Below are 21,718 nucleotides of genomic sequence, written 5' to 3' on the forward strand. Positions count from 1 at the left end.
AAAGGGAGCTCTCCAGAGAGGGAACACAGTGGGTCAACATGAGCATGCTTTTCTTTCTTGACAATATTTTGGTTCTTCCATAGAAGTGGATGTACAGATTATAGACTAATATGTGCATGTTGCCCTGTAGTTCTGAAATAAAGAACAGTAAAAATGTTATTAATCTGAAATTCTCTAATGACTGCTATCTGAATTTTGCAGGCAAGTTAATCATCTCAGTAGGGACAGAGTATTATAGAAAAGTAGATAAACAGTTAATTTTACTTTTTAATCTTGGAGTTTAAGTCTCTTGGTCCCTAGTGAACTTATTATTACCATTTTCCCCTGTCTTTCTCATTTTCCTTGACCTTTAGGGCACAATTATTTCAAATTATCATGGGATTAATTGGATCACTGTGTAATAAGAAACTTACCTGGATGCTCTGGGTTAGTTTCTGCTAGCGCAGTTAGCTTGATAATTATTTATTGTAAGCTTAGGGTTGTTTTTTACATTCTGATCCTAATCTTTCAGCTGGGCAATTCCAGTAGGAAAGTACTAATATTTTTGAAATGAGGAAAATATTTTTGTGTGAAATAAGTTCCTGGTACAGCTCAGTGCTTAAGGGAAGAAAGGTTTAGTAGCATGAAAAGCAAACAGATACATCACTGCATACATGGGAGGCAGCTCCCATGAAAACCCAGGCTCTCAAATATATAGATACCTATTTGCCTCAAGTTTTTCCATTTTTATCTGGATGTTTAGCAATTTAAAACACGGGGTCTAAAAAATACATCACACAAATTTAGAAAATAAATTTTGATTTGATTACCAAAAAAATTTTTTTTCTGGTCTGTAATTATATCAATAATTATATAATTTCTTTTTCATTTTCCAATTCTGTCCATCACGCCCCATTCCCAGACTGAAAATGAAAGATTGAAAAAAAAAAAAATCTGCTGATTTGATTTCAACTTTCCTTTTGTGGGTTGTAGATGAGTTTTCCCAAGATTAACCTATCTCCCTCTGTATCACGAAGCCTGAAGGAGAAAATGCTAGATACTTTCTGTCAGCATAAGGGACGCACAGCAAATTAGTCCTTAACAGGTCAACAAATGAAAAAATTACTGTAAATATCAAGCTTTAAATTTTCCTTTCTTACTTTCAACATGTCCAGTCTACTAAAATAAAATAATAACAACTTAGACGACTATATATTCCTTTTTTATACTTTTAGAAGATAGTTGGTTTTGGCATCTTCCTCTTCCCCTCCCTACCACCATTTTTGTTTCCATAATCTCTGTAAAATACTCAGATTTTTTGGACCACTACACTTTCAAAGTTTAATAAGTAAGGGGGAAACACTTTCTCCCGTACTCACATTTAAGTAGTACGAGGAAGCAGAGAAGTAAAACTGTAAAGAAATTATTGTTTTTTATGATACAAACAGGAAAGGTATTAAAGTACAGCTCTTGAAGCTTGGAAAGACACGACAGAGGGCTTAAGGTGATCTTCAGAAGATCATCGCTAGTGGAATTTTCTCATATCAACATGTATGTTTATTTTAGTGACTCTGTTAAATCATCATTATTTTGAGAAGGAACAGTTCAAACTGCCATACATTCAGGGGCTTCTAATTCCTTTTGCAGACATGGTATTGAAGACATGTTTAGTTCAATCATTATAGTGACCTAGTCTTATAAAAATTTTGTTTAGAAATGTCAGCCATTTGTATGGATCCAGGACTTGTATCATCTGCAGGTTTCTAGTTGCTTCAGTCCAATAGGACAGAGCAGCAAACATAAAGCAACAATCAGTCAGCAATCTGTAAATCACTTCATCATTTAATTGCTATTGCAGTGTTTGCTACATAAGATCAAATGGATTCTTTTTTTGGTTGGTTTTACAATTTTTTTCATTATAAATCAGGATTCAAATTCCAATAGGTACAATAGGTATTTTTTTCTTATACAGTGTTTTTTTTTTTTTTTTTCCCCCTTGTAAATCAAGGTTCAAATTCCAACAGGTCGTTTTCCTGGCTCAAAAGAAAATGATATGTGTTTGGTGCCATGAAGGGACAACTTGTGTATTTAATTACTTGAGCTTCATTTCATCCTTCAGCATGGTCTGTTCCCTGATTTTATCCCAGCAGGACCTGCTTTGAAGTTGTAGGCAAATTAAATCACCCTCTTGGATCCCATGTGTCCCAAAGAATGTGGTTCCCCAGGTATGAGAAATCTATCAATCCCCTACTCTTCTTTCACTCTGGCATGTTGACAAGTCCTAGGCAATTTCTTAGGCTGATATTTTATTTTATACCTTTGTCACAGCAGCTCTTACTCAGTTTCAGAATTGCCTGTACATGGTGTACCTTTTCATGTGACAAGGGATTGGTGCATTTTTTGATGATTGTGCAAACATTCCTAATTATGCCTATAGGTAAACATACTGCTGTCTTCTTAGAACACTGAGAAGTACAAAGAATGTTTATGTGCAAGTCCAGCCGTTCCAAGTATCTCTTGTCGGTTTAGACACACCTGGTTACCATCCCCCTCTTATTGGCCAAGAAAGTTGCCCCACCTGATTTGTAAGTTTACCTGTTAATGTGGGGGGGGACAGGGAGGGGGGCTCAGCCAGCCAACACTGGATTTAATCTAGCTGGAAGTAGCAAAGCCGTTCTTATTTGAAAAACCACTGGGTTCTGAGGTGATTGCTAGAGGAAAGCTGTTCTATCCTGGGGCACAGAGCACCTTGCTTCAGAGCAGCCCTACTACCTCAGGAGTCCAGTCGGTCAAACCCATTGCAGAGGATAATGGCTACATCTGCTCTGCAATACGCTGCACTGGTGCTTGGTGGTGCTGGCATGGTGGGCACAGTGGCTGTCACCATCATGCCTCAGTGGAGAGTGTCTGCCTTCATTGGAAGCAACATTGTGGTCTTTGAAAACATCTGGGAAGGACTGTGGATGAATTGCATAAGGCAAGCTAACATCAGAATGCAGTGCAAAATTTATGATTCCCTGCTGGCTCTCTCTCCGGACCTACAGGCATCCAGAGGACTCATGTGTGCTGCTTCCTTGCTGTCCTTCCTGGCTTTCATGACGGCTATCCTGGGCATGAAATGCACCAGATGCACTGGGGACGACGACAAGGCGAAGGGTCCTATCCTGCTAACAGCTGGAATCATGTTCATTGTCACCGGCCTGGTGGTGCTCATCCCTGTGAGCTGGGTTGCCAATTCCATCATCAGAGACTTCTACAACCCAATAGTGGATAATGGCCAAAAACGTGAGCTTGGAGAAGCCCTCTACCTAGGCTGGATCACGGCACTGGTGCTGCTGGCTGGAGGGGCAATATTCTGCTGTGCTTCTTATGGCAATGAGAAGAGCAGTAGCTACAGATACTCCGTACCTTCCCATCGCACAACCCCAAAGAGCTATCACATGGAAAAGAAGTCACCAAGTGTGTACTCCAAAAGTCAGTATGTGTAGTTGTGTATATGTTTTAACTTTACCTATAAAGCCATGCAAATGACTAAAATGTCCACTATTTTCTAAAAATGGAACCCAAAGGAACATTGACTTGCCATTCTTAACTACGGAACATTAATTACAGGAACTGTGCATCAGCTATTTATGATTCTATAAGCTATTTCAGCAGAATAATGAGATACACAGTGCTCTGATGGTTTTAGGAAGTGCAGTCAGTTTTCTAAAATGGTTCATACATCTTTCCCTTTTATCAGTTACTTCAAAATGACATTGTTAATGACTATTATTTTACAACTGTGATTTCTCTATGACATAGCATTCTGTATGTAGATGAGAGTGACGTTTATATCTCACATAAATAGAGACAGGCTTATATGGTTCTATTTTAAATGAAATACTGATTCATTACACTGAATAAACAGAATTCAACTATTGCTTTTCAGGGAACTCGGGGATAAGATTGAAGACGGTTAATATTAATTGTTTAAAACCAGCTTAGCAATTAATGCACTTGATTTATAATGAAGGTTAAAGAGAAGGCTTTAATCAACTGTATAAAGGAAACTAAATGGCTTTCTGATATCCCGTTTTCCTAGCTTCTTTATGCTTTTTCCCTAGAGGCCTTCCTTTTCTTGTATATTAAATTAACATCTTTTAAAAGACAGATATTTTGTTAAGGAGCTTTGCATTCAATCGGCTTTCCAGAGGTATGCTAAGAGGAAAGAGAAAACTGTGATCTATGTAAACATGAAAGACTTCAGGAAAGTGAAAATTTTTTTTTCCTCTTCAATTTTTGTGGTTGGAGAAAGATGCATTTTGACAAGAAATCCTGTATGTGTGTGAATATTTTAATAACTACTTAAATAAAGACTTCGGGATTTTATCAATATAAATAAGTAATGTATTATATTGGACAGAAAAGTAATGTATTGTTTTTTGCTGTCCAAAAAATAGAAACAAGTTGTACTTTATGAACTCCATCTTCTCCTACGTGGATTCCTAAGTCAAAATTGTCCTTTCAGTTGTCAAGATAAATTTCTTATTCCATTTTTGTTCAGTTTTACTAAGGTATAGAAATACAATATGTTTGTGTTTCCGCCAAATTTGATGCAATTGATCATCCCATTTGAAAGTTTATTATCTACATTTTTCCAGTTTAAGTGACTATGTATGTTATCTGCTTTATGTCCTTTATATCAATAAATTTTTCTTTTATAGTAATTTGATATTATTTTTCCACTATTCTCCTTTTTTAATTATTATTAACTTGTAAAGAGTTTTTGAAAACCTGATATTTTGGGATCTCTAATTTTAAAAAGAATGTCAAGGCCACATTTGAAAGATAAAGGTAGATGTGGCATTAATTTTTGAGAATATAAAATATCTTACGTCACTTAACAATACCATACCTTATAATTATTGAATTCATACCCTAACTTTTGATGCAGATAATGTATTTGTAATTTATTAATATAGTACCTTAGGTCTCAAATCTATATACTATAAGTATGTATGTAATAGTCATCGCTGTAAAAACTTTCCATCACTAAATATATTTCTATCTCTGAGAAGTAGTATTAATTAATAAGAATGTTTAATGTTTGTGGGGCATGTATTATGTGCTAGGACCTCTACTGTTTTATATTCATTATGTCATTAAATCTTTTATGAGACTGATATTAGTTCAATTCACAGATGAAAGCATCTCGGAACAGCTCATTGATTACCCAATAGAGTCAGGACAAAAAATAAGGACTGTCTGACTTCATAGCTCACGTTCTTTCTCTTCAGAAAAAGTAGATTTTCTTCAACACTGTCTGGTTTCTAAATTGATTTTTGTATAAGGAAATGACATGCATAGCTACTGTTAGTTGGGAACATATTAGTGTTTTTTTCTGGGATTGGTGATTTTCCTATAGCTAAGTGCTAATTTGTCCTAGGCAATTTTTCCTTCTGGGGTCAAATCATTCATAAGAACAGAAAGAAGAGAACTAACTGAGCAGCTTGGAGAAGCAAACTCAATCTTCTAAGTACTGGTCTTTAATCAAACATCCTTTTTACCTAGAAAGCTCTCTTGATTGTCCCAAACTCAATTTACTATTTCCCTCTTCTTTTCCATAAAACAGAACTACAACACTGGTAGTTTTCCTTATGGCATCAACTCTTAAGTATCTCTGAAATCTTTCTCAAACTTTCCACACTTAACTGTCATCTTGTTTCTTTTCTCCGTAGTTGAAAAACCTTCTAGACTTGTGTTACTGCCTGTGGAACTTTCTTCCTGCAGCTATCTTCCATGGTCCCGTCTTAGTTTTTTGATATATTGCAAGTCAGGCCCCATAACTCCCTGCATATATATTTCTCATAAGAATGCTCCATTGCCTATAAGGTAAGTCCAAATGCCACATCAGATAACTGACAGGAAGGGGAACCTATCTTATAATCATCACAGCAAGTTTGATCACACAGTAACATTAGAGTATAATCAGTTCTAAAGTTGATGTCCAGAAACTGGAATAATTCACATGCCAGAGGTCTTCTTGAACATTCTCAAAGAGATGCACTGGAATTAAGAAATGATTTGATTGGTGGCAAATTACATATAAGAGGACAAATTTATAATGTACCTTTATAATGTAGTTTTAAGGGAAAACAATGCCATGTGATGGAAACAACACGGAGGCAGAGGATGAAGTTTGATACCCTCACTTTATAGCTAGTCTTTTTTTTTCTTCCATACTGTACTACTTGCTGCTCCCACCAGGAACCCCTTTTGCTGATTCTGTATCCAGAATGACTCCCTCATATTGTAAAAACAGTTATTAATCTACATTATGCTAAGTGCTAGAGATACAGAGTTATTGTTTTCAAGGAATTTACAGTCTAACAGGAAAAGAGTGAGAAATATAATCTTTACTACATGCCTTCCATATGTTTGGTGCTTTTTCTTTATCAATCCTTTAAGAAATCTATGAATTACATATGAAATCATGAGAACACGGAGTCTCAAAGAGGAGACATAAATATAGATAATGTCACCTATATAGCATTAATCTCAAAGAGGTTAAATATATTTTTATATCTCTCCTAATTCAGGAACCTGTGCTCTTCTTACTGCAATATTGGCTTCAGGCATCCTTCCCAGACTTAACCTTCTGAACAATAAATGGCACGTCACCACCCTTTTCCCAAGGCTTCGCTGTGACTCACTGATTACAGCACTCCTTCCCACTGAGTCCCAGGGTCAACCTAACCATCAGTCTTTGCCACACTTTAGGTCCCCTCTCTCCCGTGTATACATAATGTGCTGATTTTCAGTTCCTGACATTCATTTCCTCTTTGTTTGGAATGCAGTGCATGTTTTTAGACTCCTATCTTAGGTCTTCTATTTTAAATTCGCCAGCTCTTTCCTTGTCCTGAGAAGGCCTCCCAGAACTGCCTAAACAGAATACCTGCAACCCCCTCCTCCCAATTGTGACCTCAGTACAATGCCAAGCAGAGCAGCAGTTGGGACGCAGCCAACAGGCGGAGAGCATGGGGGCTGGTTTTCTGCAAAGTTTCAGGTTCTGCCAGATTCCAGGAGGAAAGAGCAGCACTGTGTTCAGCTCCAAGAGTAATGAGAAGCAGGGATTCCTGGAGCAGAGGCCTGAGGCTAGGCCTTAAGCTTCCTGCTCGGGGTGGGGGTGGGGACATGGGGTCCACTTGCTTCACAAATAGTCCTGGGAGGAGGGAGACATTTGTACAACTGTGTCATTTTATGGAGATAATCTCAGGGCCTGCAAAACTGGAGACTCAAGCGGAGACTGATTCCTCCTTAATCTGGAGCCTCTGAGAGCCCTATAACTGAGAATGAGGGTACAGGCCACACGCTGCTGGGAGCACAGAGGTTACTTCCCAGGGCTCCTTACAGAGGCAGCAACTTTCAGGTCACTAGGTTGCCAGCCAACAGTGAGAATTCCTGCCACCCTAGGGTTAGCTATTACCAATTACAAAAACAACTTCCACAACAAAAGAGACCCTAGAATCATGTAAGAGAACACCAAGTGGGACTCAACAGCCAGGAAAAGGAAGTGTGAGCTGAACACCCATAACTGGCAGGCAACCTTTGAGGAAATGGATCTCCTGGGAGAGAGGACATCTCATACAAACAAACAAATATCTGTAAGAGCCTGAGGCAAATCAAATTACAGATTTAAAAGCTTTGAGTAACTAAAATAACATGATTTTTACATTTAAAAAGTTTTCAGAGAACTGAGAGTTGAAGGACATCACTGCTGAGGTAAAAATTGGATGTTTGGAAGAGCAAGTGGAAGAAAAGTTAGAACACAGCAAACACAGAAAAAGATGTAATTCATAACGAAAAAATGTAAAAGGCTTGGAGAATAAATTCAAGGACCTAAGAGGCAAATTCAGAGAGAGAGGGATAAAAAAGAGACGAAAGCAGGGGCAATCACTTTAAAAAATATTGATGCTGGGAAAAAAAAAGCTCAAACTTGCAAATAAAAAGGGCTCATTGAGGTCTTGTGGGGGGAGGAGGAGTTTTTACTTAAATATTTAACTTGTAAGTGCAAAAAAATAAGTATCCAAGCTTCCACCGGTCATAATAAATTACTTAACAACAAAAACAAAACAATCATATTTCCATCAAACATTTTAACTACAGACCTAGAAGCTAGAAAATGGTGGATTAACAAGTAAAGACAATGAGAAAGCAAAGTCCCTTACTCAATAAATTTGTTCCCAACAAAAATTGCATTCTCCTATTAGTGAGAAAGAAAGGCATTTTGTGGCTGGTCTAGGATCCAGTATAGTTGATGCAGAGGAAATACTAAAGCAACAAATAACTAATAAGGCTGCAAGAGCGGGTAGCGGGGAGCAGGGGAACCTCAGTGAGCCATGACTCTGGCAATAAACAGAAGGAGTTGGTTGAACCAGAGTTGGGAGGAGGGTTTCAAGTGTTCAGGCTGCCATCTTGTGGAACTCCTGTCAATGTCACGCTGTAGAAGACGACTGTGAATATGTCAAAGTTTAACCTCAAGTTCAGAAATACTGCTTTCCCAGTCCTATAGATGAATTCAACATTTTCAGCATGGAAAACAAATAAAACAAAATAAAAAAAAGTCTACTGGTCTAGCCTCTTTTTTCCGCTGCTGCTCTGCCACAGGCTCCACAGTGCTCATATTTGAGCCTTGTTGGACTCTCATTTCTTTGCCTTCCAAGAATTCTTTCTTCCAGACCTTGACCACCTGCAGTGCCCTCATCACCCTTTATGTCAGAGGTTGTTGAGGACTTGATGCTACTCATCCTGGCACCCTCTGGCTGCACCCATTCACCACCCTGTGCCAGGTGTTCAGTGTCAGCCCAGTCCAGATGTACACCATCGACCAACTGACCCCACCTCTCCTTCTGGGGGGCAAACTTAGTCTTTGTTAGAATAAGAGCGCCGTGTGCGCCCTCTTTGTCCCACAAATGACCCTCGATTGTAAATCTTCTCTGTCCCATATTTCTAAACCTACTATCTGTCCCGTCCCTTGACTCCTCTTCATATGTCAATAAACACATATGGAATTATTGGAAACAAAAAGAACCTTTTATAAAAAGAAAAAAATCAGAATTGAGCATTGTCCTGATCCAGGAAAGAATTTATATAATCTTTCTTACCATCCATAGATCCAGATATTTCCTGGTTTTTCTCCTGATACCTCAACCCCCTTAAACACCAGCCTCTAAAATCATTAACTTTGTTGACTAGGGTCCTTCTGTCTATGGTTACTCCTGCATTTTGTAACTGATGCGTGAGAGGAGTGGTAGGAAGGAAGGAAACCCATTGCTGAAGGTATTTGTTTTTGTCTGAAACCTAGTGAGAATGTACTTGTGCAAGCATCATAAATGAATAATTTTTCTCCATTAGACCAGTTTTCCTGTCTTTTTTTTCTTTTTCTGAAACTAGAGATAGTTATATGGAGATCCTCTTTGAATAAAGAACTGTTATTTATTAAATGCTAAATTGTAGAAATGCTTTGGAAATTAAACTATTCTCCAGCTTTAAAGCTGAGAAACCTTCCAAGAGAAATGAAGTGCGCTTTTACAGCGCAAATCTCAATACAATGATTTTACTTTTATCAAAGGAAGAATGAAGAGAGAAGAAAGATGCAGCATTAGGAACTGTTCTGGGCATTTCCTGCTGTATAATAAACTGTCCCAAAATTTAGTGACTTAAAACAACAACCACTTTATATATCACGATTTTTTGGGTTAGGAAATCAGGTAGGTCTCTGGTGGCCTGTAGCAATGACTTCAGCTGGTAGCTGGGGTCTAGAGTTAACAACAGTTTCCCTCACTGCCTGACACTTGACAATAATGTCTGAGTGTCTGGGCTCCGATGGGCCCCTCTACTTGTACTTGTGGTGTTAGGTAGTACCTCCTCACCGTGTTCTTCCAGAAAGGTAATCAGACATCTGGCATCTGGCATGGTGGCTGAGGGTGCAAGAGATCCAAGGGAAAAGAAAGAAAGAAACAAACAAAAAACACCAGTGCTTTTAAGAATCCTGATTTCCTTCCCATCATCTGCAATTGGTCAAAGCCACCCCAGGATCAAGGAAAGGGAAAATAAACTCTACTTCATGATGGGAGGAACCATACTTAATCTAAAGCCAAATTTAATTCCCTCTAGGCAGAGAGGCCATAAAGAAGTCTGCCTCATGCACACCCCACCCATGAACTTTTGAACTTTTAAGTCAACTATGTAACCACATCTTGGACTTTACTTCTTTTTCACCATAGCAACCAGATCATCTGTATTCTTCACTTTGAAAGAAACCAATGCATTTTACCAGCTAGCATCCTTCATTTGCACAGAGGACCTAAATGAGAACTGCACTTGTGGTTTTTTGCCCTTATATACCCCGCCTTTCTTTGTTCTGTTTGAAGCACAATTTCAGTTTGTACCTGAATCTGTGTCTCCGGGATTGCAATCCCTTCTTTGCTCAAATAAATGCTTTTTATCCTTTATTATAGCCTAAACTTTTTTGTTGTTGTTAACAGCCCAAAGTGGGCTTTTAAGAACTTAAAGAGAATTTTTTCATTCGAATAGATTTATTTTATGAAACAAAGGCATAGATTAAAAGTTGTGTTTTTTTATTTTAAATAAAATAAAAGAGAATATGAGTTTTTCATTGAACAAAAGCAGGTACAAGGAAAAATACAAATTAAATATAAGTATAGCTTAATTCTCCCTGTTGAAAATAAGGGAAGCAATTTCCCTCCCCTGCTTTTTCGTAGAACATTTATTTTTGAAAACTTGTAATTGAAAGTACTTTCTCTTCTCTTTGGAATGTATATACTAAGTCCTTAAAAAAAAAAAAAAAGCTAAATAGGCTTTTTGTCAGCTTTATGACCCAGGAATGACTTTCTCTAGGATCTGGGAGCCATTTCTCTGAAATGTAAACATTGAGAGAGATAGCCTCCGGCCCCCTCTCCTGATTTCTGTGGGAGTGGGTCTCTTGCTCCAAGTTGCAAAACAAACAATCATAAAAATATAATAAGTTTGTTTCTCCTCCCGATAAGGCCAATTAGCTAGCATAGATGGTCACCCTAATTACCAGGTAAATGTAGGATGAACTATAAATGTCACGAAGGTGCTGCTAAGTCCTTTTACTTGAGGAATAGTTTGTTGTTTATCATGAAAACGTGTGTGCAACGGGTTGTATCTGCTTGGCTATATAAAATGTTAGATTTCTTTCTGTCTTTGCAATCTCTTAGCAGATTGACTGTGATGCCTGTCACATTCTGTTTTAATGCTTATTCAGTAATGAAACTGTTTTCTTTACTACCTTTTTGGAAAGGACTCCTGGGTTGGAAGATTTGGTTTTTAATTCTATTTCTCCAACACAGGACAAGATAATAAAAAAATGAAAACAATTTCCATCATCTAGAAATTTATGCTTGGTAATAATCAGAGATGTCCCTAAATGTTTTGCAAATTTATGTTCATTTGAACACTAATAATGATGAAAAGTTGGAAACAATCCAAGTGTCCTGCAGAGAAACGTTGAATAAATATGGTGAGTCTGTCTATTCAGTTGCCATATTTTCCAGCTATTGAAAAATCTCTAATGACCTAAATGTTGCTATTGATATAAAGCTATGAAAATAGAATAAAAACAGTCTAAAAATTTCATATTCACTATACTCATGATTAAACTCTCTCTCACACACATGCACACAATGAACGCACACAACACTTATACACACATCTACTTGAAAGGACATGACTGGAAAGAAAATGATTAAACTGTAAAATTATATATGATGATTGTTTACTTTTACATTCTTTATGCCTTCATTTTTAATATTCAAATATCTTCATAGTCTGAAAATCAATAAACTCGTAAGCGAGTATATTTTAAGGATGGAAGTATATTAAAAACAGTGGATGGTTGACTTAACTTGGCAGAAAATCAGAACAGGTCTGTGGAGGAAAGAGGTGAGAAAAGGTCATCAAAATCCGAGGGAAATAATAAAACTATGGGAAAAGGTGACGATAAATAACAAAAAATGATAAAAAGTGAGAGATGAGTAAGAAAATAAGAGAAAGGATCAAAAAATAGTTTCAAGATCTGTGTAAATAAAAACTTGTGATTGAAGGACAGCTGGTTTACCATGTTTCAAGCAAAATTAATGATATTAAGTGAAAACTAAGAGCTACTTTGATAAAGGTTTCCTATTTTAAGTTGAACTAAAAGGATTTTGGAAATATCTAAATGGAGAAAATAGTTGTCAAATCAAATAATCAAACATAAATTGTATGTTTCACTTCGCCCTTAAACAATACAATAATGGAGCAAGTAGTTTCTTGTTTCATTTTGCTCTTTAACTTTGATTTTTGCATTTAATCCTTTAAACTCACTCCACAGAGAGAATTCACTTTTTTTTTTTTTTAGCATTTTAACAGGTAAATATAATCTTCAAATTTCTGCAGTAGCTAATTTTTTAGCTCCATTTGTAAAAATCTATCCCCTATAGTTTGCTGATACATTATTTATCAAGTAGTAAATGTATACATATCTCACTGTCTCTTTCTGGACTATATATTCTGCTTCATTGATCTCTGAATCTTTTAAAAAATAGATTATCACTAATTGATGTAAGAGTTGGTAGTTTCATCACGTGTGTAGATACCTATCTGGAGTATACTTCATATTCTACTGACTTCTTAACAGGATTACTTTCAGAGTATTTGTCCCAATTCACTGCAGAATGAGAGCTGAGAAGAAAATATGTTATTAATAATGAGGAGACTCACATAAATTCTTGTCCTTCCTTCCTTCCTCCCTCCCTCCCTCCCTCCCTCCCTCCCTCCCTCTCTCTCTCTCTCTCTGTCTTTCTTTCTATTTAAGCAACTGTGGTAGGCATACTCAGGTACTATCTTGGCCTCATCTATTACAAATTTCAAAATCAACTGTAGCATAAAAGCAGTTTTGACTTAGAACACACATAGTATTGTTCAGTTAGAGAGGGCTTTTATAAATCAATATTTAATCAACGTTTAATTTATTTAATTTAAAATATTTAATATTTATTCCCCCCAAAATCTCTCAGGCCCAGTGAAAAAGACTGGAACCTTATCCAAGAAGCCAGGTTTCTAACACTTTCCCTAAGGTGAACATATAATACTTTAGAACCCAATAAATTCTAAAGTTCTGAATTTTGGGTGGATGGCATCAGCTTCAAAAATAAGGATTTCATTTTATTTTTGCCAACTGCCCTAAACAAAAAAATCATTAATGTTAGTTTGGAATCAAAATGTTTCTATGTTATTTGTTCTTATTTATGCCTTCCTCATGATAATCTGGAGACCTAACTCAAGAAAAAAATTACATTAGATTCACCAAGGCTTACTGGGATGTAGGTATGGACTGCTGTGACTATACTACATACTTTAGCATACACGCATTTTTGACAACCAATAATGATCCCTTCTGTTTTACTTCCTCAGGTACCTGAGAATGTTTACAGTTATCTGGAGAATATTGACATAAAAGCCGAGTTGATAAGTAATAGAAGAAATTGCTTGTTTCTGTTTATATAGGTCAAGCAGCTAAGCACTAAACCCAGAAAGCAACAAGTATTTACTGAAAACATATCTTACAAACAACAGTCTTTCAATAGTAAATCTTTTGAAGACGTGATAAATTGAGAAACTTTTCAGGAGCATCAATTTGTGCCTGCCATGTCTTCAAGACATCCCAAAAAACTGGGGTTACTGTGAAATCTCTTTATATCACTGTGAATGAAATGGAATTCGTCTGTCATTTCAGTTTACATAACCTTGGGTCTCAAGCATATTGCATAATAAATTTCTTAATAATGGAGGATGGGGGGAATACTATGTACTATTTGAAATAAAACTTGGATTAGTCCAGACGAAAATTTTGTGAGATCCCTTGGATCTATAGCCTGAAATCCATCCAATTTTATTTTTATGTTTCATAATCAAAATTAATTTATTAATTGGTGGTTCTAATCATTTATATGTACAAATACATGTATACTCATATATCTAATATATACAAATTTATGTAATACTCTTCATTTAAAAATTAAACATATGAGTATGATGTACAAAAAATGAAATCATCTGAAACTGCCCCTCAAAAGAGATAAGGAATACTAACACTTTGATATTTAATTTTAAATTATCATTCTTCCCAAATATAGTTAGTATTCAGAAAGGGACATGGGAACATATTAAAAATCACGGTAGTTAATCTCTTTATGAGACATGTGCTCTGTGCTTGGAGTTTGCAAAGATTATCCACAATTGCAACATTAACTTTGAAAAGAAGCCCTTCCACCTGCGGAAAGTGATGTTCAGCAAGGTTCAAGAACATGTCCTGAACAGCATAGGTAGCGAGTGGAGGAGTGGGGCACAAATGTCAATATACCCGAATCTGACAATATACCCGAATCTGACATAAAGCCATAGCCCGTGCCCTTTTCATCATCCCATGCTTCTCACACATAGTATCACTTCCATTTCTGTGGAAGACAAGGTGGGTTTGTCCCTGGACATATTGATAATTTTAGCACTTCAAACCAATATCCTGATAGTTACATAGTGGAAACAAAAAAAAAAAACCTGATTTATTTTTAGTCAACTTAACATATATGAAGAAACATTCACTTCCAGGAACTAATACAAAGCCAACGTTTTCTAAAAATTTAGCAATACTTTCTCTACTTCTTGGTGTTTTCTTTTTTCTCTCTGGGATTCTTTTGTTGTTTTCCAACTATACCACTTAAGGCAATTTAAAAGGCTTTAACTTTAGATGTGAACATTATTACTTCTTCCCAGTAAATAGCTTTACTCAGTGTATTAATGTATTTCAGAATTTTAGCAGAATTAGACTTCACATGCAACTGAGAAAAATATGGGGCAGAGATGAGTATTTACTGGCAAAGAATATTTTGCAAAAAAAAAAAAATCAAGATGATATTTATTTCTGCAGAATCAGGCCTAATAGTGTATATATTCACTGGGCTTCAAAAAAAAAAAAAAAAAAAAAAATGGTGGTTTTGCAATTTATCTAGCTTGTTCTGATTACTGGGATGAGAGCGATAATCTCTAGAGACTTTCTGGTACTCACCCCAGAAGAGGAATCCGACCTATCATTGTTTGAAAGGAGAACAAAATTACAGCATGAGAAGATGGAATTCTGAGAAACACAATCCTTAAATAGTGATGAAGCTTTCTCTCTAAGCATCTACAATCCAGTTAAAAATGAGAGATCCCTCTAATACTCTATTATTTCTCATGTTCTAGTTTTGATGGACCCCCTTCTCCTGTTCACCCCCAACCCCAAGCTTAACATCAATCTCCTGAAATTTCCTTTGTCTGAAAATGACTTAGGTTGATAACTCAGAAGAGCCAATCCTTCATTCACCAAATATTTCCTGATGGTCTGACCTAAGCTCAGTGCCAGGAATTCTCCTGGACCACACTGGAAGGGTTCAGCATCACACAGTGCTAGTTCTGGGAAAGCATATTCACTGGTCTCTGTGGGAGAAAATTCATAAACTGAAATGTTGGACCCAAGATGCAAATGTCAAGCAAACTAGTGAATAATGAATTCTGAGTTCTGGATAAACTGAATCAAACTTGAATTATACAGAACTTAGGCAAATAGAAGAGCCGTTTTAAAGCCTTTATGGGTTCCAGAGATGTTACGGAATCTCATGAGGGCCATAAGACCTCATCCATCCCCCCAAAAAAGAAAATTACACATACATAATTTCTGAAGTTTTATAGACTACATTGAATGGGTTGCATTTGTGCGTTGTTCGTTCATTCAGCAAATAATTAATGAGCACCTACCATCTATGTATACTATTCTAGATCTCAACTTTTAAGGAGACTTGGATTATTTTGAAGAGCCTTTTACAATTAAATTATTTTTTGTTTCAATAACTTTAAGGCAATTCATTGCTAGATTCTATGATGCTCAAAAGAGCATCAGACTTGAAGCATATGAGGAAAAGCTCAAAGAAGGAAATGGATGATGAAGGGAGTTTAGACTGGAACTGCAGGTTTCTTGGGACCTAAATAGTTGATCTGTCTCATGCTTTTTCTCAGACCCAGATGAGTCCTTTACTGTTGGAGCTTTAGTTCTAATTAAGAAGACTGCATGATCATCCTTTCAGTTTATGAATTTTCTCCCAAGGAGACCAGTGAATATGCTTTCCCAGAACTAACACTGTGTGATGCTAAACCCCTCCAGTGTGGTCCAGGAGAATTCCTGGCACTGAGCTTAGGTCAGACCATCAGGAAATATTTGGCGAATGAAGGATTGGATCTTCCGAGTTATCAACCTAAGTCATTATATATATATATATATTGACTGAGTTATATATATATATATATATATATATATATATATATAGTTGTGGGGGCAGGGTTGCTTTATTCATGAAGAAGATAAGAGTCTGGATAAATCAAAATAAAATATGTAACAATATCATACGCTAGACTAGTTTCTAGTTTAAGTACCCAGGCTGTTAAGTTATACAGACCCAACTGCAGACCCCACCCTTGTAACCCACTAGTTGTGAAAACATGGGCAAGATATTAAACCTCTCAGAGAGTCAGTTTTATCACTTGCAAATTTGCAATAATAACAGAACCTCATAAATTAGTTGGGAAGATTCAGTAGATGATGCCTGCAGAGCACTTAACCAGGGCCAAACACAGTGCAGTTGTTCCCATCACACAGAATTATATCTAAACCTTCTTGAAAGGTGAGTCAATGACTGTGTACTGCATAGACTACACATAGATATTTAAGTATTTTGTATAAAGACTGGGTAAGATTTGGAGAAAAACATTTTAGAATTCTATGCTCAAATGGGAATTGGTAGATCAATGGTGCCCTAAAATCAGAATGATTGGGCCCAGCATTCAGTATTTGGTGTCAGAGATTTCAACCTTAAAATCTCTCACTCACATGGAAACAGAAACCTTTCTGAGAAGTAAATTGAAAGGAAAGCAGTGACGTCACCCAAACACTAGAGGGCGCTCCAGTTTACTCTGTGAGGGAGAAACAAGCATATGTCAGTCACCCTGGTAACAGAGAAGAGGAAAGGTACTGTATGTTTCAAAACGTGCTAAATGGTCAGGAGAGACATTTGAAACAATTCACTATTGTTGTTCATAGTTAAAAATTCACCACAACTTTATTTTCTTTTCCTTACATTTTTGGCTTTCAAAAGTGAGCCATTGTAGGAGGAAAACAATGAAATACTCTTTCTAATTATTAAGGCCAACTTGCATAACAAGACATGTATAACATGGATTTTTTTTAACTCTCTTTAGAGACCCAATAGTTTAAAAGGTCATTTTCAAGTCACTTACAAGCAAAAGATATTTTATCTACACTAACAAAATAGAGGAGAGAGATAGTATTTGCTGAATCTTGGCTTTTCAAATTACTTTAAACAATTCAGTCTCCATTCACTTCTTAATGTGGCTTATGCTTCATTTAACCATTCGTGAAAATAGGTAAGCTCACATCTCCCCCATTTTTATTAATTCATTCAGCAAGTATTTATTGAGCGTGGACTATATGCAAGGCATTGGGAATACAGAAATTCATAAACATTAATTCTGATCTCTCACATCATACATCACCGACATTAATGCTGCCCCAAACTTAAACTTTGCTGGGAAGAGGCAGACAACAGACATCTAAAGAAGCAAATATACGAGAAATTGAATAAATAAATGGACAATGGCCACAACAAGTATAAAAATAGAACTCTGACCTATGCGTACAGTATGCAGCAACCTGCCCAGGAAACCAATCCCCTTATGTACAATAAACGACTGAGGAAGCCAGTCTGCTATAAGTCAGACTTACAGGGGGTCTAATAACGATGTCTAGTAATAGTACAGAAAGCTAGACAATAACTTCTGCCACAACTGGCCCCAAATGATCAAGATGTCATTAATAACTGACAGCTTCCCTAATTTTTGTCCCTCTTTCCAACTTAAGACCAACCAGAGAAAGCCAATGATGCACCACTAACCAATCACAGAGGATGCCCTGACCTATGTAGCACAACTACAGTCTCCCCATGACCACAGCCTCCAATCAGTGCAGACCTGAAGCCTTCCCTTTTTTCCACTATAAAGCTTCCCATTCCTGTGCTGCCTTTGAGTCTTTGCCAAAACACAAATGGCAGTGGCTGACTTCCTTGTTATAGCAAGCTCCGAGTAAATAGCCTTTGCTTTTCTCCATAGGTTAGTCTTCATTTATTTCTACACATATAATAGGAAAGGTTAGGAGAAGTACTGTTGAGAAAATAAATCAGAATCAAGGAATAGGATACCTGTGGGGAGAGGTTTATTTCATGTAGAGTAGACAGGCAAGACTTTTTGAGCAAAGACCTAAAAGAAGTGAGGGCCTGAGCTATACGGATATTTAAGGACAGGCACCCCTACGGAGAGAAGAGTGAGTGCAGCCTGGAAGGGGAGACATTTATGCAGTTCAACTAACTGCCATTTCAGCTTCACTTGGGCGATGCAGGCAAGGGACAGTGGCTGGATTTGAGTTCAGAGAGGTAGCAAGCCATAAGAATACTCTTTCTCAGAGTAAGAAGAGATGTCTTTGGAGCATTAAGCAGAGGAAAAACAGGACTTCACTTTTTCTTAAAACAAATGACCAGCCTGGCTGATGTGTTGAAGTACAGTTTAGGGAGCAAGAGTAAAAGCTGGGAGACTAGATTGCCGTCATATAGACAAAAGGTGACAGTGGTTTAGACCAGGGGATGGTGGTGGAGGTGGTGAAAAGTCATTTGTTTCTGGATACATTCGAACTCAAACTGACAGATCTGTTGATAGATGGGACCTGAAGGGTGAGATAAAAAGAGGACATGAGGATTAAAAACAACAACAACAACAACAAGGCTTTTTGATGCATGAACTTTGAAGGAGAGAGTTACTGTTGAGAAGGCGATAAGGACTTTGGAGTGGTTGTTTGTAGCAATTGGTAATTTGTTTCTAGTCATGCTAAATTTGAGATTCCTATAAGATTTTCAAGGGAAATTACAGAGAGCTCCAGATGGGATAAAATTGTGGGAGCCATGAGCACATGTGTAGAGTTAAAGCATCCACACAGCCACCCTGGGACACTGTGGTGTTCAGAAGGTGGTTGGGTAAATGAGAGCACTCACAATGGAGAATGAGAGAAAGTGACCAGACAGGTAGGAAAAGAACTAGAGAGAGTGGCTTCTCTGAAACTAAGTGAAGAAGGTGCTGCAAGAATATGGGAGTTTTCAGTTGGGACAAATACTGTGATCAGTTAAGTAAGATGAAAACTAAGAATTGATGATGGAATTGAACGATGTGAAGATCATCAATGACTTTTAAAGTAGTTTTTATGGGAGTTATGAAGAATGAAATCTTATTGAAAACGAAAAAAAAAGAATGGGAAGGGATAAATTAAAGAGCAACTCTTCGGTCAATGCTTGTTTTTTTAAAGAGGTGAGAAAGAGCATTAGGAAGGTGTGTGGAGTCAAGGGCAAGGTGTTTGTTTGTTTGTTTGTTTGTTTGTTTGTTTTAAGTTTGGCTGTGTTGCAATAGGTTTGAGTTTTTATGGCAGAAAGAATAATGACCCATCCAAATTGTCCATGTCCTAATCTGCAAGCCCTGTGAAACAGTCACATTACATGGTAATAGAAATTTTGCAGATCTGATTAAGGATTTTGAGATGAGGGAGATTATCCTGGATTATCCAATGTAATTACAAAAGTCCATAAAGGGAAAGAAGGAAGCAGGAGGGTCAGAGAAGGAGATATGATGGAAGCAGAGGTGAGAGGGGTGGGGAAGGTTGAGATTGAGATTCAAGGCTGGGACACTTGTTCTCTTGAAGATAGAAGAAAGGAGCATGAGCCAAGGATGCAGGTGACCTCTAGAAGCTGGAAAAGGTAAACAATGGATTGTCCCATAGAGCCTCCAGAAGAAACATAGCCCTGCAAATCCATTTTGGAATTCTGATCCCTAGAACTGAAAGATAACAAATTAGTGTTCCTTTAAGCCACTTAGTTTGTTGTCATTTGTAATGCAGCAATAGGAAACTAATGCAATGCTGTTGAGAATAATACAATCAAAAGGGGAACATGTTAATGCAGGAAAGCATGGCCAACATCTAGAATGATGCCTTTCAACCTATATCCTTGAACTATTAAATGGGATCTGGTGCACAGATGGTGCACATAGTAAAGGGATAGTATTAAATTCAGTTGTAATGGTTTGATAAATTTAGTAGCAGATTTTCTTAATTTCTTTAGTGAAGTGAAAAATTAATGCCTTCAGCTAAAATTAGAGACGTGGAGAGAGATGTTGAAGAACAGTATACAATCGTCCTTTAGGGATGTGGACACATAAAAGACTACAGAGGAGTAATGTGATTGCACAGCAGAGACCAGGACTCACTTGGGGTTAATGGTAACGGCTTGTTTAGTTTAATTCGTCTTCAGTTACATTTAGCTTCCTGGATTTTCTACAGAGTAGGAGGTTGGATGTAACCAAAATGGAAGTGTTGCCAGAGGAGTAAAACAGAGAAATTGGGAATCTATAGAAAGGAATCTAAGGTGCATTAGAGAGGAAGTGAGGACATGATAAAAGTTAGAAACACTGAAAATGTGGTGAATCAATGACTCGTCAAGTTCAGTGGGGTCGGAGCATTATTGGAAATAGTGTAGGGAGGTGGAAAGGTCAGAGAGTGGAATGTTCAAGAACGATTTTTGGAGAGGGTGAGGGTGATGAGAATAAAAATACCTAGACATATCTGGGGCTGCAAATTAGCATCACCTGGGTAGTTTAAATCAAAACTGAATTAAATCAGCACCTCTGGGGATGGAACTGAGACATTAGCATGTCCTTAAATTTCTCTTATCTGATTCTAATATGCAGGTAAGGTTGGAGTGAAAAACAGGATCATTGGAGGCACATGAGATTATATAAAGTTATATAGTAAAGATGAATAAAATAACATGTGGGGTGGTACTGACCTCTCTCAAGGAAAAGCAATAAGGAAATATCAGCTATTTTACGATATAGTTATGAAAACTTTCATCATTATCATAAATTAGGTATTTTTCTTTCTTAGCACAAGGACAATTAAACTAATTATCTTTCTAAGATTCTTGGGCATGATGTTGCTGGGCTGTCATGAAAGGAATAAGAAATAGATGAGTTTATCCCTACCCTCCTCTGCCATTACATATGGGAAATGTTTACAGAATTCTAATTTAAAATATTTGACAAATACATGGTCTTAAACTATAAGCTATATGCAACAGTAGTTTTGTTTAGAGACAGAAAGTTATTCCCCAAGATCAAACCCAAGGTATCCCTGGGCAATTAACCATTGAGTAAGATGTAACTCATGCATGTATTTCTGTGACAGGCAGTGATAGTTACATTCCCAAAATCTACCTTTCCTTTCCCTTTGCTAAAAGAATTTCTATTTTCTTTCGAGCAGAAATGTGCTTTGTTAGAAATATGCCCCTCCCAACACTTCCTTGACCTAGTTTTGCCATGGGCCCCACATCTGGCCTGTGAGACCGCAATAGTGTCTCTGGGTCAGGCTTGAGAGAAAATTTTGTTTTTCTCTGCTAGAGACTGACTCAGGAGCATGGGTCTCTGCCCCTTTGCAAATTTCCCTCCCCTTTTCCTTGGAGGTAACATGGCAGTT

General features: G+C 37.1%; 1 protein-coding gene across 1 annotated transcript; it reads left to right on the forward strand.

The window, feature by feature from the left end:
• Positions 1-2,613: 2,613 nt before the first annotated feature.
• CLDN8 (claudin 8) lies at positions 2,614-6,388 on the forward strand. The gene has a single exon (XM_019729913.2). The coding sequence runs from the start codon at positions 2,790-2,792 to the stop codon at positions 3,465-3,467; it is 678 nt and encodes a 225-aa protein (XP_019585472.1). The 5' UTR covers positions 2,614-2,789; the 3' UTR covers positions 3,468-6,388.
• The last annotated feature ends 15,330 nt before the right edge of the window (positions 6,389-21,718 follow it).

Source organism: Rhinolophus sinicus, linkage group LG01, assembly GCF_036562045.2.
Source record: "Rhinolophus sinicus isolate RSC01 linkage group LG01, ASM3656204v1, whole genome shotgun sequence".
In the NCBI taxonomy this organism is placed as follows: Eukaryota; Metazoa; Chordata; class Mammalia; order Chiroptera; family Rhinolophidae; genus Rhinolophus; species Rhinolophus sinicus.

Coding starts and splice junctions, on each gene's coding strand:
- CLDN8 (XM_019729913.2), top strand. CDS start 2,790: ATGGCTACATCTGCTCTGCAATACGCTGCACTGGTGCTTGGTGGTGCT.